Source organism: Stomoxys calcitrans, chromosome 4, assembly GCF_963082655.1.
Source record: "Stomoxys calcitrans chromosome 4, idStoCalc2.1, whole genome shotgun sequence".
NCBI classification, from domain to species: domain Eukaryota; kingdom Metazoa; phylum Arthropoda; class Insecta; order Diptera; family Muscidae; genus Stomoxys; species Stomoxys calcitrans.
Genome location: NC_081555.1, coordinates 18,429,851 through 18,451,543, shown reverse-complemented (window position 1 = coordinate 18,451,543; position 21,693 = coordinate 18,429,851). Strand labels below are relative to the sequence as shown.

Genomic DNA, 21,693 nt, shown 5'->3' with positions numbered 1-21,693 from the left:
TGAGAATTTAGGCATATTACTAATAATCAACGAGTATGTATGTACGAAAACTTTGCCATTGGATTTGTAAATTCTTAAATACATACCTACTTTAATCATAGCAAACTTTTAGGCATATTGCTTATAATCAACGAGTATGATTGCAAACGCTACAAATATAGTGAGTCCGGGATGCCAACTTAGAGCTTTTAGCACTAGATTTAGTGCTTTTTAGGTCCCCAAAAATGCGAAAAGGTACCACCTAGTGCCGAAAAAACACTAAGTGGACGCTTTTTGCATTTCTAGTTATTGCTTTTTACTAGTCTTGGGCAAAATCGTTCATCAAAGTGATCGATCCTTTTCGGTCCGTTCCGATAAAGGAACTAGTACCAATTTATCGTTCCATCGTTCCATTTAGTTCCTATGCCAAAGAAGCCAGGCATGCAAAAAAAGTCCACACAACACAATTGACAACAAGAACATTTAGTTATTTAGTTGTCTCAGCATTGTGGGCAACTTGTCAAGCTTTGTGGCCTACCGTGAGGACTGGAGAACATGAGAAAGATTTGAAGTCCAAGTTGCGCCCATTGAAAAAGGAAATCAAGGCGGTTACTAAAGTAGCAGGTAAGATTTACTTAGATGTTTGATAAAAAGTTTTTAATGTGTTTTTTTTTAACTTTTAGGAGGGCGACTAGTTGGTGGCTGTAGTTATCAAATATCTACGAGTAGAAGCCCAGGAAAGCGGTGTTTTCCCCGGAAATGCTTTGCGCGAACGCTTCTTGAATGTGGAACGTGTGGCACGCACTTAGTACTTTTTGTGCTATTTACAATCCTTCTTTATCCTTACCGCTGACGATACTATTTCACAGGATGAAATACAAAATAAGATATTTGACTTTAGGAAATTATATTAGATTTAATGAAGGCGTTGAAATAGATAAACCTTCAGCAAGGCGATCCTCGGAAAATAGCTAGCGATTGGTTAAAGGAAACTCGTTTACTGCTTGAAACACAAAAAGCTGCCAGTAATTTTGTTAACTTAAATTGTACTGTATGATTATATTTTAATTTAAAAACAAAAAAATCAATAATTAGAATCAAAGCAAATCATAATCACAAACCCAATCTAGAAAAACATTTAAATTTATCAAATTGTTTTCGGCAAAAAAGGAGATTATGATTTATTTTGAAAATGTCAATAATAATTTGTTTTAAGTTATGCTTTACAGACTGCCTTTTAAATACAAGGCTTTTAATTTAGCTGTGTGCATATTAACATATCTTGCAATGATCACTAATTTAGTTGAATTTGAAATGGAAATAATAAAAATAAAAACTAATAGCCTGTGAAATCAGTTTATGATTTCATCATTTTCGATATCGTTTTGCTCCACAAAAAACTATTAGCTATATGTGCCACTTGTCATTGATTGTCTGTATTTTTTGGGTCTAAAGGTTCAAAGTTTTGGGCCGACTTAACAGACTCTTTCTCAACCTTTAGTTCGGTCGGCCAATCGCTTTAGAATAATATGGGTGGCGAATAATATGGGCAATATGGGTATCAAAAGTACGAATATGATATCCCATGGCAGCCGGTTATACGTACCGATGTTGTACGTCTGCAACATCGGTCGGTGAGGTGTAACCGGCGCATGGAGTGGCTACATTTCCGATCTTGCTCTGGCCTTACTTCACTACGGGAGTATAGTCACACCGAATATGTTGCAAGGTGCTGTACGAACATAGGCAGCAGTGGGTCACAGGCGTCGTCGTCGTCGGACTATGTGACCCTTCCGACATCCCTTGTGCGGCAGTATACGCAACAGCAGCATCCCAGTCCCTATATTGCCATGAAGTGTATCTTTTTTGCAACTGAATTGCAATCGTCTCCGTATTAAAATAGACGATATAGTAGAATGGAATAGAATTGGGGGATTGGCCTTGGTGATACACCATTCCGTACAGTATAGACCCATCTCCCCTGCGCCTGGCGGTAGTGATCTCTACATGGAAAGCATTGGGATGTCAGACATGTCCGGTACTGCCGAGATATGGCTATACAACGTTTGCATACCGCAGATTGGTGGTTGTGACCCCGTCAATGGCCAAATTTGCAGGCCCGACATTAGGCCACAATCGCCTGGTTCTAGGGGCGTTTAATGCATATCACTCCATCGCAATCTCTGCTAGGTAATGACCAGCCGGGCATAACTTTGGCAGAGCATATTGAAGACTCCACGAACTGCAGGGAGGATGCCCCCACTAGGTTTGGAAGGAGGTCCAGCTGCTCGTCAGACATTTACATTGCATTCCCTGATCTCCTGAGTGGCGTACACTGTCAAGCCGTAATTTCTTTGGGATTAGACCACCTCCCATAAATACTCACCATCGATCAACCGACCGACCTCATAACCTTTGAGCGCCGGAGATTTATCAGTGAACCATCTGGATATTAACTATGATCTAACATTAATAAGAATTGTCTTATGGTTTAAATGGTTTTATTTGTTAAACATAGCATTTTGTACATTTCTTTGTATATATAATATACGTATATATTATACACTTATACATAAAACATTTTAAGACTTAAATTTTAGAAATTAAATTGCATATTCATATCTTTTATGTATTTTTAAGTTTAATATTTCATTTTTAATGCCAGTAAACATTTTTCAAAAGCTATACAGTCTTGTGTCCAATTTTTAATCAGCACTTTAGCCTCTTAGACAATTTTTAGTAAAAATAATTGAGATCTTGTAAATACTTTGCAAAGTATAAAATATGTCTTTACACATGTAGACTAAATGAAAAAAAAAAAACAATTTTCGATAATTTTTTTACATATTGTTATGTAGAAATACAACTTTTTCTACCTTCGATGGTTTTAGATGGGTTCTTCTTTCACTAATTATCTGTCCCGTTGCGGAAAAGATTCGCTCACATGGTACCGATGTTGCAGTAATGCATAATCTTTTCAAGACATGGATATATAGTCGTGGATACACATTTTTCATCAAGTTCCACCATTTTAAAGGATCCAATTTTCGTCCTATATAGTCCTCCTTTAAGTATTTATCCAATTCTTTTATGGCCGCTGCCGTGTTGTTTTCAGTCTTAGTATTGTTTTTATATTGTTCGTCAAAGAATTTCCAGTAATCCGGCTCATCAAGGTCATCGTTTTGAGGTGAAAGCTTTGCGCTTTCAGAATTGTTATTTATATCAACGTCTGGCAATCTTATGCGGATTATCCTTTCCCTCAATTGTTGTACAGCAAAATCGTAAGAACCTTCGCTTTTAAATGCTCTGCGCTTGAAGCGGGGATCAAGTAGCGCGCTCTCAGCATAGAGGTAGTTTCTCTCATAGCTTCCAAATCTTGTGTTTAAGTCATTCCTCAGTATTGTCAACATGTTAGAAATAATAGAATTAGTAGAAGTAATTTTTGAAATGGTCTGCTCCAAAATGTTACATAATACCAAAACTTTTGACAAAGTAACACTTTTTTCTGCTGAAATGTCCATTGTCATTTGATAGAAAGGTTTCAGTATGGGCAAAATTTCCTCTATTAAGTCCCATTCTTCCAGTGGAAACAAGAGATCAGGTCTAATCAATGATAGCGTTGTAATTACTGCATCTTTTAGATTAAAAATCCTTTGCAGCATTTCGTATGTGGAGTTCCACCTGGTTTCAACATCATGTTTTAACTTGAGTGGTGTTTGTGTGCCCTGTCGTTGATTTTCATATAACTTTTTTAGTGCATTGGAACTTTTATGAAAAAAAGTAACAATTTTTCTTACTTTTTTCAATATGCTGTCTATTGGATGTAATGAGTTTTGAACTACCAAATTAAGTGAATGTGCAAAACACCCAACCCAACGCCAATTTCCTGCTCGGATTGCAGCCACTATATTTGATGCATTGTCAGTCACAACTGCAGACACTTTATTCAAAATACCGAACTCTATACAAAGTTCCTTTATGCAAGCAGCCAGATTCTCAGCAGTATGCCTTTCATTGAATTCTACACACGATAGCAAATGTGCTCTCATTTCGGTATTGTTGTTAATATAATGTGCTGTTACAGCCAAGTAGCTACAATGGGATCTGGATGTCCATCCATCAGTAGTGAGGCATACAGCAGACGCAGATTGAATTTGAATTTTAACATCATCTAAGACATCATTGTAGGTGCTTAACAACAACACATTCGAAACTTTTTTTCTAGACGGCAATGTATAATTTGGACAACGGGAAACCAATTCCAAAAGGATTTTGAATTCAGGCTCTTCAACAAGTCTGAATGCGTGGTGCCCTTTAACTATCATTTTTAGAAGTTGTAGGTCTATCTTCTCCACTTTGCGAGCTGGCGGTGGCTTTTGGAGGAATTGAGTTATGTTTGATTGAGTTCTTGCATTTGAAGCTATGCTGCCAGAATTGTTAGTAATATCAACGATATCAACACTTGACGCAGTTTTGGCAATATTAGTTGATTGTTGCTGGTCTATAATGTTACTCTCCAAATCGTGGATAATAGATTGGGTTTGCCTTTCCACTTTTATTGGTATTAGAGGATGTTTCCTTTTCATATGCCGACTAAGGTTCCCAATTGAACCCGAGGCAATGCTGAGAATGTTTTTGCAATATTTGCATTTTGCCTTTTCCGTGGCAATTTCTTCAAAATGAGCCCAAATAGCACTGGATTTTCTTTTTTCAGCCATCTGCTAGGAACAAAAACAAAAATTAATTTAAAAAATACTTAAAATCACTTCTTGAACTCACTTTTTGGAATTCTTTCACGAATTTTGAATTTTCACTTTATTTTCTTTGAAGAAAGCCGTTTTTTCGTTTTTTTTTCTTCTTTCATTACCAAGACCAACACGACTTACGAAGACAAGTTTAACCGAATGACTGACAAGAAAATAAAAATCATCGCTATCGAACAGCTGTCGATATACTAATGTTGAAATGAAAGAGTTGAGTAGAACCGATGGAACCAAATTGGAAATGAAATGAAAATAGAAATGGAACTATGGAACTATGAGAGCGAAAGAGATGGAACTAGTACCGGTCGTTCCATGTTGTGAGTCGTTCATTGGTACTAGTTCGGACCGGAACGACACAAGACTACTTTTTACCCTTTTTGTACAGTTGAGATTTCTGCTTTCGATTTTTGTCATTGGAAATATTATGCGTACTAGCCTGTTGTATTAAGCATAAACTTTCCATAACATATCAGTAAGAAATGGGGGAGACTTCTCTCAAATCGATGAGTGCAGCCCGGTTAAAGTTTTAGTTAATGATCAGGGACCACTTTTTACTGAGTCCGAACGGTATGTTGTTTAACGACACCTTGTCTTAAATTGCTGAATACAACACTTATGAGAGAAAACCCACTTCTGAATGTAGGGAAATCCAGTACAAACAATTTTTTTCTGAGGTTCCAACAGGGATTTTAACTACTCGAAAACATTGTTTTGCGTCAAATCGTGCAATTGTTTTGAACTTGGATTCGGCACGGCCGAACTTAATACATTTATAATTGTTTTATTTTTTTTTTTTGGATTATGGTTGTTTTTGTTTCTATTTCGTGCCATTGCAATACTCCCTTAATAATCAACTTATGGTACACACATGTTGAGAACCATAGCATACTTTTAGGCATATTGCTCATAACCATCGATGATTGCGAACGCTGCAAACAATATGGTTGGTATTAATACGAACTCATTTAATTCTTATTTATTGAAATACAATATATATACAAGTTTTACATGAAACAATCAAAGGTGTCTTATGTTGGGCAAGGTCAAATCTTATATACCCTCCACTATGGATCGCTCTATTCAAGTTTGTGTTTAACCAGATTTAGCGGTTTAATTTTCAAAAATTACAAAATTTCAGCCAAATTAGATATAAATAGGACCCTATCTTAGCTTAAGAAGTAAAAATGGGAGATCAATTTATTTTGGGAGTTAATTCCCCTTCATCGCGTCCACCTAAGATACCATAAAGTAAATGAATTCTTGATCGTCATGACATTGTACGATCTAGCCATGTCCGTCCGTCCTTCTGTCGAAAGCACGCTAACCTACGAACGTGTAAAGCTAGCCGCTCAAAATTTTCCATAAATACTTTTTATCAGCGTAGTTCGTTGAGAGATTCTAAATGAGTGAAATCGGTCCAGCCTTAAATATGGGTCCCATATAAACCAATAAACCGAATATACTTCTTGAGCCTCTAGAGGGCGCATTTATTATTCGTCTTGCATGAAATTTCGTAGGTGGTGTTTCTGTATGACCTCCAACAAGTGTGTCGAATATGGTTCAGATCGGTACATCACCTGATATAGCCCCCATATAAACCGATCTTCCAGTTTGACTTCTTGAGCCTTTAGAGGGCGTGTTTATTACCCGATTTGATTTAAATTTCGCATGTTTTGTTTCGTTACAATTTCCAACGATTCTTGTCAATACGATCCAATAAGGACCATAACCTGGTGTATCTGCCATATAAACCAATCTCCCAGCTTGATTACTTGAGTCTCCAGAGTAAATAAAAACCATCACCAGATACAACTCCTAAATAAACCGATCCCCCAGTTTGACTTTTTGGGCCTCTACAGGGCGCATTTATTCCCGGATTGTAGTGTTTCTAACAAACCTGTTATATATGATCTCAGGTGCCTTTTAAACCTAACACCCAGTTTGACTTCTCGAGCCTCTAGAGGGCGCATTTATTGTTCGATTTGAATGAAATTTCGCACGTTTTGTTTTGTTACAACTTCAAACAATCCTGGTAAGTATTATCTAAATAGGATCATGAGCTGATGTAGCTGTCATATAAATCGATCTCCCAATTTTGATTTCTTGAGTGTCTAGAAGGTGCAATTATTATCCGATTTGGATGAAATTATGCAGGTGGTTATTCTATAAGAACTTTAACAAGCATGTCGAATATGGTTTTATTTCGGCCATCACCTGATACAATTTCCATACAAACCTATATCCTAGTTTGGTTTCTCGAGCCTATAGAGGGCGCTATTATAACACGATTTTGATAAAATTTTGCAGGTACTGTTTCCATATGATTTTTAAACATGTTAAAATATGGTATAGCTCCCATATAAAAGTTTTGGGTAAAATTTTAGAGTTTTTATTGGTATTTCATCAAAAGTTTTGGTTTAAGACCACATTTTCTTAAAATTGTTGTACATTTAAGGACTGACGAATTATTGTAAATTTTTAGCATTTTAAAGTATCGTATAAAAAACATTTATTTGTTTTATTACAAACTTGTTTTCTCCCGATCATGTCCCTTCTCATGTTACATTCTGTTGTTGCATAAATTAAAAATTCGTTGGTGTTGTATTGCCAAGCACTGCTGAAATAGATACCGAAAATATTCTCAATTCTTGAACGTTGTAAGGATTGAGGGCAATCGTTGGCAATGTGCAAAGTTAGTGCTTGGCCTTACTGGCAACTTCTCTGAATATAAAGTATAATTTAATTTAACGTTAGCTACTAAAAATTTGTTATTCAAATTGGATAAAACGAAGCTACAAAAGGGAGCAGTAGGTTTTTTATATAATTCTCTGTGAATTAAAATCGTCTACAAAGTAACTGGCAAGGTAATGCTTAAAAGAAATTTACTTGGTACAGGGGGCAAAGTGGTAGTAAGTACAATAAATGAAAGGAATGTGGATTGGAAATTAACATTTGTATGAAAGATGAAATGGATACGCTAACAAGTAAATGAGATTAGAGGTTAATGAAAGGTAGCCGACAATAAATTCAAAGCTATATGCTTGAAATTTTGCACAGTTGCTCATATTGCTGTAGGTCTTCGGAAGTTTCAAATAATCGTAATGGTTTTTATGTGAGTAAGGCCTCCCATACAAAACCTAAAAGACATAATTGTTGTGCTTTCCTCCAAGAACCAAGCCATTTATAAGATTGTAAGGCATCTATTAGCCTTATAATTTTTCAAACTCAAACAGAGACACCGCTATATTTATACCACTATCATTCAGGGTTAGAAATTATGATAACCCAAACCTTTGCTTTGTTGCCACAATTTAACGCTAGCCAAGCATATACATACAGCATACAGTTGCATTCTAAAATTTAATTATTCTTTGGTAAATGTTGAACTTTTCCACATCTTATGCTTTCAAATAAACAAAACCAAGAATTGTTATTATTTGTCTTTTGTTCTTCATACAGACAAGACAGATAAAACCAACTAAAATTTACATCAACCTACCCCTAAACTACTTTACATGTACCAAGCCTTTTGCTTCATAAAGGAGATAGTAACTTTGGTTAGCCAGCCAGCCAAACACACACAACAAAACATTGAGATGACTATCCAACTTTAAAATTAAGTTGAGTTGGCAGTAGAATTTTGCGTCAAGCTGTACAAAAAAGTAAATAATTTTCAAATGACGTGCATTTTACAAATACCTCAAGGCATAAGAAATGCAGTGGGTAATATTAAGGAAATTTTTAAGGAACCATTTGCGTTTAAAAAAGTTTAAACGCAACTCATAAATGGGGTTGGTGTTTAAAATATCATAAAAGTAACAAGTGAAAACACCTTTCGCTAGACCAGAACAAAGCTTATACAGTGTGCATAGTATACACACTTTTCCACGGGAAATAGGTAATAAACAAAGGTGGAAAAGTAAGTAAAACAACCCTTTCCCAAGGGGGCTGGATAATAAAACTACCCTTTTCCAAGGGACAGGGTAATAAAACTACCCTTTCCCCAGGGACAGGGCAATAAAAATACTCTTTCCCAAGGGATAGGTTAATAAAACTAACTTTCCCAAGGGGAAGGATAATAAAACTACGCTTTTCCAAGGGGGCAGGGTAATAAAACTACCCTTTCCCTTGACAAAGGGTAAAGTGCAATAAAACTACTCTTTTCTTTGAGAAAGAGTAATAAAACCACCCTTTCCCTTGAGAAAGAGTAATAAAACCACCCTTTCCCTTGAGAAAGTGTAATAGATCTACCCTTTCCCTTGAGAGAGGTCGAGAAAAGAGAAAGGGTAATAAAGCTACCCTATTCATTGAAAAGGGTAATAAAACTTCCCTGTACCTTGAGAAAGGGAAATTACATTACCCTTTTTCTAGAGAAAGGGTTATAAATCTACCAGTTCCCTTGATAAGGGGTAAAAAAACTACCGTTTTTCTTGAGAAAGGTTAAAAAAAATACCCTTTTCTTTGAGATAGGGTAACAAAACCACCCATTCACTTGAGAAAGGGTAATAAAACAACCCTTTCCCTTGAGAATGAGTAAAAAACTACCCTTTCCCTTGAGAAAGGGTAATTAGGCTACCCTTTCCCTTGAGAAAGGGTAATAAAACTACCATTTTCTTTGAGAAGGGTAGAGAAACGAAAAATGGCAATAAAACTAAAATAATAAATCTTATCTTTCACTAGAGAAAGGGTAAAAAACTACACTTTTCCTTGTAAAAGGGTAATACAGATACTGTTTCCCTTGAGAAAGTGTAATAAAAATACCGTTTCCCTTGAGAAAGGGTAATAAAACTACCGTTTCACTTAAGAAAGGGTAATAAAACTAACTTTTCTCTTGAGAAAGGGTAATTATACTACCCTTTCCCTCGAGAAAGGTAATAAAACTACCCCTTCCCTTGAGTAAGGGTAATCAAACCACCTTTTTGCTTGAGAAAGTGTAATGAAACTACTCTTTTCCTTGAGAAAGGGTAACAAAACCACACTTCCCCTTGAGAACGGGTAAATGAGACTACTCTTTCCCTTGAGAAAGAGTAATTAAACTACCCTTTACCTTGAGAAAGGGAAATGACATTACCCTTTTCTAGATATAAGGTTATAAATCAACCCTTTCTCTTGAGAAAGGGTAACAAAACTACCCTTTTCTTGAAAAGGTTAATAAAAATACCCTTTCTCTTGAGAAATGTAATAAAACCATTCTTTCCCTTGTGAAAATTAATGAAACTATCCTTTCCCCTGAACAAGTGTAATGAAACTACCCTTTCCCTTGATAAAGGGTAATAAAACTACCCCTTCCCTTAAAAAATGTGATAGAACCACCCTTTCCCTTGTGAAAGGGTGATAAAACTAGCCTTTCCCTTGAAAAAGGGTAATAAAACTACCCTTTCGCTTGGGCAAGGGTAATAAAACTGTCCTTTCCGTTGAATAAGGTTAATAAAACTACCTTTTCCCTCGAGAAAGGGTAATAACATTACCCTTTCCCTAGAGAAAGGGTAATAAAACCACCCTATCCCTTGAGAAAGGGTAATAATACTTCCCTTGAGAAAAAGGTAATAAAACTGCCCTTTCCCTTGAGTAAGGATAATAAAACTGCCCATTCCCTTAAATAAGGATAATAAAACTACCCTTTCCCTTTGGCAAGGTTTATAATACTACCCTTTCCCATTGGTAAGGGTAATAAAAATACCCTTTTCCTTTGGCATGGTATGGTACCGAGTGTGGTCTATATCGGTCAATATGAAATAGCCATTATAATTGCTGTATTAAGTGTTTCTTTTCATTTTTTTTATTTTAATTGCTATATTACCTCAGTTATCCTTGGACTGTTTTCTTCCCCAAAATTTTCATTGCATTACAACACACAACAGGGGAAAACTTTGAAAAATTTTAATTTGCAAAATCTCCAAACGCTTGTCTGTTGTTTACCTCAACTTCCACAAAGAAGCCATGAAATAATTTTTCAAATATGCAAGGATGCCACTTTTGTTGTTGCTTGGAATCCAATTTCCTTTTACAACAATCAACAACAGCGAGAACTACATAAACCTTAAACATTTCTTTTGCAAAACACTTTTGATTGAAAAGAGCGGACGAACACTGAGACTGCCTTAAAGCAAAGGCGAATCTTTGTAGTGGGGACTGTAATGCTCTGGTGTAAAGAAAAGAAAAAGTAAAGTCAAAGACGAACCTAGGGAAAGGGTTTTTCCTAGGTGGGATGTAGTAGAGGTCACTTTTCCCTCTGGCTATTGAGCTACCTTGATGTACTTTTTCCCTCAATGTTCGAAAAGTTTGTTTTTGTTCTCTTTGAAGTTTAAGAACTCTTTAAAATGCAATGAATAGAAAATCTGCAAAAGGTGTCCATAAAGTATTGGAAAATTGGCAACTATTACAAAATTGCCAGCAAAAGTTGTCAAAAGCTTAAGTTCCCTTTTAAGAGATTTTCTATGAATTATTTATTAAGAATGCTGTGACAATTCTTAATAAATATTCAAAGTCAAGAAATTTTCAATAAATGAAGGATTTTGTATTAGGTAAGAATAGTGCTGACGTATGGTTCATTTATAAGTGGCCTTTCATTTTGAGTTTTGCAGTCTTTTTTTTTAATATTTTTTCTACTTTCCTGTCCTTCTAAACTTTCTATTTAATAATTCTAACTTACTTTTATAGATTTCTTCAATAAAGTCAGCACATAAAGCGGATGCCACATACAAACTGCCAACCACATGCAAGCTGCCACCTTCAAAGATTCTAATCCACTAAGCCCGTATAGATGGCAAAGCTTTAAAGTGCCACATAAAATGAATACATATGGCATGCTAGTATGACAGCAACAACACACACACACACCTACACTTTCACCACAAACATACAAATACACATACCATGAAATGTAAACATTTGTAGATAAATGCATACCTACATAATACACACCCACACAGGATGCGCAATTGGAAATGCATTTTAGCCACAATACACAGGCGTTCTCAATTGTGCTTACAACACAGTGACTGCGGGGTAAACGAGAAACATTGCCATACACAACACACGCATACGCATCCCCTCTATGCAAACATACGTACATAGCCAAGCATCCAAATATATTTATTCATTTATACGCACATGCATACATGCACACTCGCCCACAAACCTAATCCCGATGACAATGCTAGCAGCATAAAGAAACATAACCAAGAAGGGATTTTAGACATTTAGAAGAAAGAAATGGAATGTAGACATAAGGGTGGATAAAAAAGATTAAAAAAACTTTGTATAGCCAATTGAAGGTTTCCTACCTTATTCAGCCAGGCTGAATTGGAGGTTTCCTATAGAAAACCTTATTCAGCCAGGCTGAATTGAAGGTTTCCTATAGAAAACCTTATTCAGCCAGGCTGAATTGAAGGTTTCCTATAGAAAACCTTATTCAGCCAGGCTGAATTGAAGGTTTCTTATAGAAAACCTTATTCAGCCAGGCTGAATTGAAGGTTTCCTATAGAAAACCTTATTCAGCCAGGCTGAATTGAAGGTTTCCTATAGAAAACCTTATTCAGCCAGGCTGAATTGAAGGTTTCCTATAGAAAACCTTATTCAGCCAGGCTGAATTGAAGGTTTCCTATAGAAAACCTTATTCAGCCAGGCTGAATTGAAGGTTTCCTATAGAAAACGTTATTCAGCCAGGCTGAATTGAAGGTTTCCTATAGAAAACCTTATTCAGCCAGGCTGAATTGAAGGTTTCCTATAAAAAACCTTATTCAGCCAGGCTGAATTGAAGGTTTCCTATAGAAAACCTTATTCAGCCAGGCTGAATTGAAGGTTTCCTATAGAAAACCTTATTCAGCCAGGCTGAATTGAAGGTTTCCTATAGAAAACCTTATTCAGCCTGGCTGAATTGAAGGTTTCCTACAGAAAACCTTATTCAGCCTTATTCAGCCAGGCCGAATTGAAGGTTTCCTATAGAAAACCTTATTCAGCCAGGCCGAATTGAAGGTTTCCTATAAAAAACCATATTCAGCCAGGCCGAATTGAAGGTTTCCTATAAAAAACCATATTCAGCCAGGCTGAATTGAAGGTTTTCCTATTGGAAAACTGAAATTCAGCCCTAATGTATAAGGTTATCATATTTTCAAACATTTCGCACATATCTTGGTACACATACACATCATAACATATGTATGTACATTAAACACAAATGCATTATTCCTTTCAAGAACGTAGAAGTTACTTTTACTGCAATTTTCATGTTTCTTAGGTTAAAGATGAATGCGACAGTTTAGTTGGAATTTCTTCATAAACAATTTTGGTTTATATGGGAGCTATATCAGGTTATGAACCGATTAAGGACATTTTCTTCAAGAGGCTTCGATTAGGACTATATTTGGCATGTATATTGAGGGTCATTAGAGTTGTTGTACAAAATTTCAGCCAAATCATTGACTTTAGGTTTCTTAAATCGACCTACACTAATAGGAAGTATTTGTGCAAAATCTCAAGCGGCTTGGTTGACTCCTTCGGCAAGACTAAATTGACTTGGAATCAAGGCGATACTTTGTAGGGTCTCAGATTTTTATTTTGATGATTTAAAGACGGAATGACGATGTGCTTCTAAGTATACCCCCATCCCTATTGAAAATTTTGGCCATGAACATTCCACTAAGGAACAGGGGCAAACTTCTCATATATCAATGAGTGCTGTCCGATTCAAGTTTAAGCTCAATGATAAGGGGCCTCCTTTTTTAGCCGAGTCCAAACGGCGTGTTGCAGTGCGACACCTCCGTGGAGAGAAGTTTTACATGATATAGTATCTCACAAATGTTGCCAGCATTAGGTGGAGAAAATCACCGCTGAATAATTTTCTGATGGTCTCGCCAGGATTCGAACCCAGACGTTCAGCGACATGGGCGAACATGCTAATCTCTGCGCTACGGTGGCCTCCCTCATGCATAGGTCATGAGGGAATAACAACCAGGTTCATTAGTTTTCCAACAATGCGTATACGTTACATTAATTAATTTAAATTAGTTATGCGATCCCTTGGCCAAGGTTTGAGTTCCGCTTTTGAGTTATGTCTTAGAGTTTCCTTATACACATTTCCGTTGTTCCTTTTTGCTATATATTTTAACAGAAAAGCATTCGAAATTCTTTTCCTTTTACTTCCTTGAGGTTTTCACTTGGTTTTTTTGTAAACTCTGTATAAAACTCTCGCATTTCTTTATGGCCACTCCCTCATGAACATTGCCTTGTCTTTCACAACTTGTGGCTTAAATATAACGAGAGTTTTCAAACAAAAGGAACTGCTATAAGGGGAAATAAACTATGTTAAAACCAGTAAGGAGAGGCAAAAGTCAGGCGGTGCCGACTGTATAATACCCTACACCCACCCTATAAGTACAAAGTGGGAGCTATATCCTATTCTGAACCAATGTTGATGGATCTAGCCGTATGTTTTCAGATGGGTTTTTAAACAAGCCGTATACAATTTCGAGCAAAGCAAATATGTTCAAATTATAATAATAACTTTTGACAAATGGCAACTTTATTGAAAATTACCCGAAATCTGACGACCATATATATATGGGAGCTATATCTAAATCTGAACCGATTTGCCGAAAATGTTGGCAATGTTGGTTAATAAATGCGCTTGCAGTGGCTCTTGATGTGAAAAATATTGGGTTGCCCAAAAAGTAATTGCGGATTTTTCATATAGTCGGCGTTGACAAATTTTTTCACAGCTTGTGACTCTGTAATTGCATTCTTTCTTCTGTCAGTTATCAGCTGTTACTTTTAGCTTGCTTTAGAAATAAAGTGTAAAAAAAGTATATTTGATTAAAGTTCATTCTAAGTTTTATTAAAAATGCATTTACTTTCTTTTAAAAAATCCGCAATTACTTTTTGGGCAATCCAATATTTATATAGCAGCTATATCTAAATCTGCACCGATTTTTATCAAACTTCCCAGTAATGTCGATAGTCTAGAGAAAATCCTTCCTGCCATATTTCGAGAGAATTGGTTAATAAATGAGCACTTTACTGCATTATTACTGCCAATAGGATGAACATATATATGGAAGCTATATTTTTATCTGAACCGATTTCTATGAAATTCACGAGTAATGTCAAGAGTCAAGAAAAAATTCTTTCTGCCTAATTTCGAATAGAATCAAATGGGCACATTCTAGCAATTTTTCTAAAAATCGGAAGAATATATATGTGGAAGTTACATCTAAATCCCAACCGATTTCGAGCAATTTTTTAGATATTGCGATAATTGTCGAGGAAGCGCTGTGCTAAATTATGACAAGATTGGTCAACAAATGTGCTTGCAATGGCTCTAGAAGTGAAAATCGGGCGATATATATGTATATACAGATTTGAACCTATAGGGCTCCTTAAAGAAGGGCTAGCTTTATGAGTTCGACCGCTATCATTATTTCCACAGACGGACGGGCGGCGGGACGGACAGACATAATAATATTTTGATATAGATATTCTCATTCCCACCACCATAGGATAGTGGGTATATTCATTTAGCCATTGCGTTTGCAACACAACGAAATATCCATTTGCGAAACCACAAATTATATATCTGTGTTTGTATGACAAAAGCCCATAACTCGAGTTGTCATATTTCCACAAGAACACTTAAAAGTGGCCTACAAAACTTTTTGTTTACAAATTTAGGCAAAATAATATAGAGAGATAAGATTACTAATTTCCTTTGAACAAACAGCTAAATTTATAAACAAAAAGTTTTGTATGCTATTTTAGGTGTATTTGTGGCAATATGATAACTCGAGTTATAAGGTTTGTCACATTTTCACAGGTGTATAATTTATCGTCGAAAAATTCTAAGAGTTGAAATTTGTCACATTATTTTTGTTCATATGCAACTTAAGTTTTTGAATTGGGTCATATTTGGATATAGCTGCCATATAGACTGATATGTCAATTTAGGGTCTTGAGCCCACAAAAACTGTATTTATTTCCCGACTTTACTGAAATTTGAAACAGTGAGTTGATTGAAACCTACTGTCATTCGACCTTAACATGATGCAGATCGGAACATATTTAAATATAGCTGCCATACAGACCGATCTGTCGAGTAAGGGTCTTGAGCCCACAAAAACCGCATTTGTTTTCCGATTTCGCCGAAATTTGAAACAGTGAGTTGCTTTAAGCCTCCCAACATCCGACATGAATATGATTCAGATCGGACTATATTTAGATAATGGTGTCATATAGACCGATCTTCAGAGTTAAGGTCTTAAGACCGTAAAAGACGCATTTGTGGACCGATTTCGCCGAAATTTGAAAATGTGAGTTACTTTAACCCTCCCGTTAGCCGGCATGAGTATGGTTCAGATCGGACCATATATAGATCTTAAGACCTTAGAAGCCGTAATTTATTTTCGATTTGGCTAAAATTTTGCACGTGGTGTTCTGTTACGACATCCAAAAAGGGTGCCAAGTACAGTCCAAATCGGTCTTTAACCTCATGTATCTCCCATATAAACCGATCTCTCGGTTATCCTTATTCGGTTTCTAGAAGCTTTCAATTTTGCCTAGTTTGGCCGAAATTTGGTACGTAGAGTAAAATTATGCCTTTCAAATAATTTTACGCAGAAACCCTAGTGGTGGTAAGTTCGGCCTGGAATGGAATTTAGTACGTTTTAACTTGTTTTACGTATCATGTCGCCTGTTTTATTAACAAAACCCGTGCTGAGGGTTTTTTTACGTTTTAAAGGCTGGTGTTATGTTCACTTTTAGTCATCAATTTTTTTTTGATAATCATACGGTATGACATTACCTTATTACTAACTTGCTTTTGATTGTTTATACCCACCACCTTATGAGGTGGTTTGTCACATATCGATTTTCGACATTCAAATAAAGGGAATTTACCTTTCTTCAGGCCTTAGTTTTAGAAAATTGCAAGTACCAATGATATAAATTATTCAACTTTGTTGTTGTGTTCTATCTTTCGTCTGCTTAATTCTGTTGAGTGTCCAGATCCAGGAACTCTGCGCATGGAGGATATAAAGAGGTTAAATAGTGCCGGAGATATCACTCCTCCTTGGGGAACTTCCTGCTTCACTCTACGGTGCTTCGACTTCTTATCCCAAAACTCCACAACTGACTGGCGACCACACAGATAATTCGCGACCCAGCGTTTTAGGCCTGGCCGAAGGGACGTGTCCAATGTTCTCAAAAAGTTTGGCATGGCTTACCGTGTCAAATGCCTTCGATAGGTCCAGTGCCACGAGGACAGCCCTATCACATGGCCTGGGCTGATTGAAACCACGGGAAATGTGTGTGGTGTTGGCTTGCAAGGCAGTTGTTGTGCTATGCAGTCTTCGAAATCTACGAGGCTCGGGAAGAGTAATGCCTCAAGCATCTTGGCTACTGGTGAGAGAAAGAAGATCGGTCTGTATGACTCCCCCAAACTCGGGTCCTTTCCAGGCTTCCGGAAAGCGGGATCACTCTGCCCATTTTCCAGACATCGGGAACCAAAAGAGTGTTCAAAGACAGGTTGAGGACAGTAGTAAGATATTCAACTCCAGATAGATCCAGATTCTTCAGCATCAGTGTAGAGATTGCGTTAGGGCCCATCGCCTTGTACGATTTGGCGCCACGGATGACATTCATAACTTCGCCCATGGCAACTTGTGATCGCTGTCCATCGGCTCGGAGACCATGGATGCGACAAATGGATCCCCTGCTTGTCTTGTCACTCTCGGGATGCATAACAGTCACGGTTACGTCGCTAAAAGTGACCAAGGTCCTGTCATCCCGTCTGCCGGAGTTCGAGAGTGACTTAACAGTAGACCATAGCTTGCCTAAACCGTTGCCTAAGTAACATTGCTTCAGGTGTTCCAGCCAAAAATTCCGCTTATGTTCGTTGACTACCCTGTTTATTTGCAGATTCAGCTCGCTGATTCTGGGGTTAGTAGGGTTCGTACAACAAATTCCATCACGCCACTGCCTTTGCCGGGAAATTGGGCCGCATTTGGGATATTCGACCGCCTGGTATAAAGCGAGCGGCTGCTGCATTAATGATGTCTCGAAATTTTCTCTTAAAATTTCCTCTCAACACAATCGAGGGGGGTGTCAGTTCACTGAAGCGGCGATTGTTGTACTTTCTGAAGCCAGCCCAATCGGCCTTTTTCTGATTAATAGACGTCTGGCGCGTCCCAAAGAAATGAGTGCTTGCCAGAATGCGTCACTCAGAAGATTAGGGGATGCAATGGAAATGTCTGGCGAGTTGCTACACCTCCTCCATTCTTGCCAATATGCTTTCCTAGAAGACTACCACAACATCTTAAAAGTTTCGTCGAAATCGGTTCAGATTTAGATATAGCTCCCATGTATATGTTCGTCCGATTTTTGAGATATTGCAATAAAATGCTCATTGGTTAAGCGATTCCCTTGGAATTTGGCAGGAAGGATTTTCTAGAAATCGGTTCAGATTTAGATATATGCTGAATATTCCTAAGAGGTTGATAGAAATATACCTTTGTGCAATGATCCCTGGAGATCGCCCGTTGTGGCAGCAGCATGCATGTAGTAAAGGCAAATCCACTGAAACTGCCCTTCACGACCTAATCGGCTACATAGAGGGTTCAAGGAATATACAATGGTAGGCATTTCTTAACATTGGAGTTGCTTTCAATCATGAAGGAGTTGGAGTTTCTAGCCATCAACTCTACCGTAAGAAAGTTTATTAATAACTTACTTACTAAAATATGCATTACGGCAGGAACACCGCAAGGAGGTGTCTCCTCCTCTACTTCGGAATATAGGCATTAACAAGAAAAAGGTGTAAAATTGGTCGTGTATGCTGATGACGTGGCAATTGCGTTTAGAGGAAAGTTTCCCAGCACTCTAAGAGATACACTCCAGAAAGCTCTACGTGCAACAGCGAAGGGGACTACCGAAAGTGGTCTTAGTATAAATCCGTGCAAGAAAGAAGTAGTTCATTTTAGCAGGAGGTACAAGTTGCCTACAATGGCACCTGTCTCCTTCTCCAAATAGAGAATATTCCATTTACAGAAAGCACAAAATACCTGGGTATTTTGCTGGACAGGAAATTTAATTTCAAATCCAACATTTTGGAAAGGGCAAGAGAGGCAACTCTTGACCTATATACCTGCAAGAGAGCCATTGGCAAGAGTTGGGGTCTATACCGAGTGTCATGCATTGGGTATATACTGCAGTTGTCAGACCCATAATGCTATATGTTGTTGTGGTCTGGTGGACAGTGCTTCAAAAGACCACCTACTTCTCAATACTTAACCGGATCCAAAGTATGTCTTTTTTGCCGCACTGAGGACGACACCATCTGATGCACTGAATTTAATGCTACATCTAATACCTCTGGACATTGTGGCTAGACAAATAGAAGCCACCACTGCCGTGAGGTTAAGGGAGCTTTCTTTTTCATGTGGCAGCTACGGACACTGTGTTATCCTTGGTACATTATCCCATATTCCAGGCGGTGTGGATTACACCCTACCTGAGCCGCATTTTGATAAAAAGTACTGTACCACTATTCCTGATAGAACCGATTGGAACTACGATATCCCTGGTAACAGAAGTTGCATAGACTTCTATACAGATGGTTCCAAACTTGACGATCCGTTGGGCCTTGAGGTGTACTCTAAAGATCTAGAACTGGTCATATCGAAAACTGTAACCGACCACTGCAGTGTGTATCAAGCGGAGATCCTTGCAATTAAGGAAGTGGCGAAATGACTAAGATATAATGTCATTACGACGGGAGATATTAAATCTCTGGAGAACGTATTTCTGAACACAAAAACCGTCATCGACTGTCGCAAATCTTTCAACGAGATGGCTGAAGAGTTCAAAATTAACCTGATTTCGAGCACACTTCTTAGATATTGTGGTAGTCGTCAAGGAAAGTGTTGTACAAAATTTTTGGATGATTGGTTAATAAATGCGCTTGCAGTGGCTCTGGAGGTGAAAATCGGACGATATATATGTATGGGAACTATATTTAGGTAAGGTTAGGTTTAAGTGGCAGTCTGCCATCACACTCACTTAGACGTTTTCGTCCATTGTGATACCACAGGTGCGATTTTGTGGAATATTGCAATAAATGTGCTCATTTGTTAACCGATTCTCTCGAAATTTGGCAGAAATGATTTTTTAATGACTCTTATTATGGGGAATTTCATAGAAATCGGTTCAGTTTTAGATATAGCTGCCATATATGTATATCGCCTCGATTTTCACTTCTAGAGCTATTGCAATCGTATTTATTGACCAATCTTGTCAACATTTTGTACAACGCTTTCTTCGATGACTACCACAATGTCTATAGATTTTAGTCGAAATCAGTTCAGATTTAGATATAGCTTCTATATATATATATAGTTTTGTCAGATTTTGGGTAATTTGCAATAATGTTGTCATTTGTCAACGGTATTTATTACAGTTTGAGCATATTTGCTCGAAATTGCTCGAAACCCATCTGAAAACATCCGCCGAGGTCCATCATAATTGGTTCAGAATTAGAATTAGCTCCCACTTTGTACTTATGGGGTAGGTGCAGTGTATAACAAAGTTGGCACCGCCTGCCTTTAGCCTTTGATTTTTAGTTTTTTATTGTCGCATTGAAATAAAGGGAATTTACCTTTCTTCGGCCATTATTTTTGAAAATTTCAAATACTGATGATATCAATACTACAACTTGCCGCGATGCACTATGGGCTAAAATCCAAAATTTGCGGCAAAAATTATATACAATCAAGTTTGCGTTTCCAAACTTTGTAAACTAGTTTCTTTTTATCAAAAAAAAAGGGTTACAAATAATTTTGGAAAAAATCGGTTTAGGTTTAGATATAGCTCCCATATATATCTTCTACCAGATATTTACTATTATGACTGTAGAAGCCATAATTTTTCTGCGATCTGTTGCAAATTTTGCACGAGATATTGTATATAAAAACGAAACACTTGTGCAAAATTTCATCCAAATCGGATCAGATTTAGATATAGCTTCCACATATATCTTTCACCCGATATTTATTATTATGGCTCTAAAAGCCATAAAATTTTTTTCCAATCTGTTACACATTTTTTACGAGATATCCCTTTTGATAACGAAACAACTGTTCAAAATTTCATCCAAATCGGATCAGATTTAGATATAGCTCCCATATATGTTTTTTACCCCATATTTACTATTATGGCTCTAGAAGCCATAATTTTGCTCAGATCTGTTGCAAATTTTGCACAAGATATTCTATTTAATAGCGAAAAACTTGTGCAAAATTTCATCCAAATCGGATCAGATTTAGATATAGCTGCCACATATTTGTCTTTTGTCCGGTTTGCACTTTTTTGGCTGTGGTAGCCACAATTTTGGTCCGATCATTACAAACTTTGCTACGATGACATTTTTTTTGATACGTGTGTCAAATTTTATAAAAATCGGTTCAGATTATGATATAGCTCCCATATATATCTTTCCTCCAATATGCCCCTTTTTGGCCATTAGATAACATAAAGTAATTTAAAAATATGCAAATATGTGACGGCAAATTTGACACCACAATAAACAGTGGGAATTATCGGTAACAAATGTTAACATTTCTAGTTTTACTCCAAATAAAATGGAAAAAATGTTAAAATTTTCATCAAAAAACATCACAGTATAAACCCCAAACACAACTATCTAAACATATTGGGTTGCCCAAAAAGTAATTGCGGATTTTTTAAAAGAAAGTAAATGCATTTTTAATAAAACTTTGAATGAACTTTAATCAAATATACTTTTTTTACACTTTCTTGCTAAAAGTAACAGCTGATAACTGACAGAAGAAAGAATGCAATTACAGAGTCACAAGCTGTGAAAAAATTTATAAACGCCGACTATATGAAAAATCGGCAATTACTTTTTGGGCAACCCAATATATTGAGAATGTATAGCACGTATTCA

General features: G+C 36.9%; 1 protein-coding gene across 3 annotated transcripts; it reads right to left on the bottom strand.

The window, feature by feature from the left end:
* Window positions 1-2,560: 2,560 nt before the first annotated feature.
* LOC131997113 (E3 SUMO-protein ligase ZBED1-like) lies at window positions 2,561-5,096 on the bottom strand. 3 transcript variants are annotated; one of them, XM_059367465.1, is made up of 3 exons: window positions 4,759-5,096; window positions 3,777-4,697; window positions 2,562-3,704 (listed from the first exon to the last, which is right to left on the bottom strand). In XM_059367465.1, exons 2-3 carry the CDS (start codon window positions 4,695-4,697, stop codon window positions 2,820-2,822), a joined length of 1,806 nt encoding a protein of 601 aa, XP_059223448.1. In that variant the 5' UTR covers window positions 4,759-5,096; the 3' UTR covers window positions 2,562-2,819. The 3 variants fall into 3 exon arrangements, with proteins under 3 accessions (XP_059223447.1, XP_059223448.1, XP_059223446.1); XM_059367464.1 differs by having other exon boundaries at window positions 2,561-4,700; XM_059367463.1 differs by having other exon boundaries at window positions 2,562-4,697.
* Between the last annotated feature and the right edge of the window lie 16,597 nt (window positions 5,097-21,693).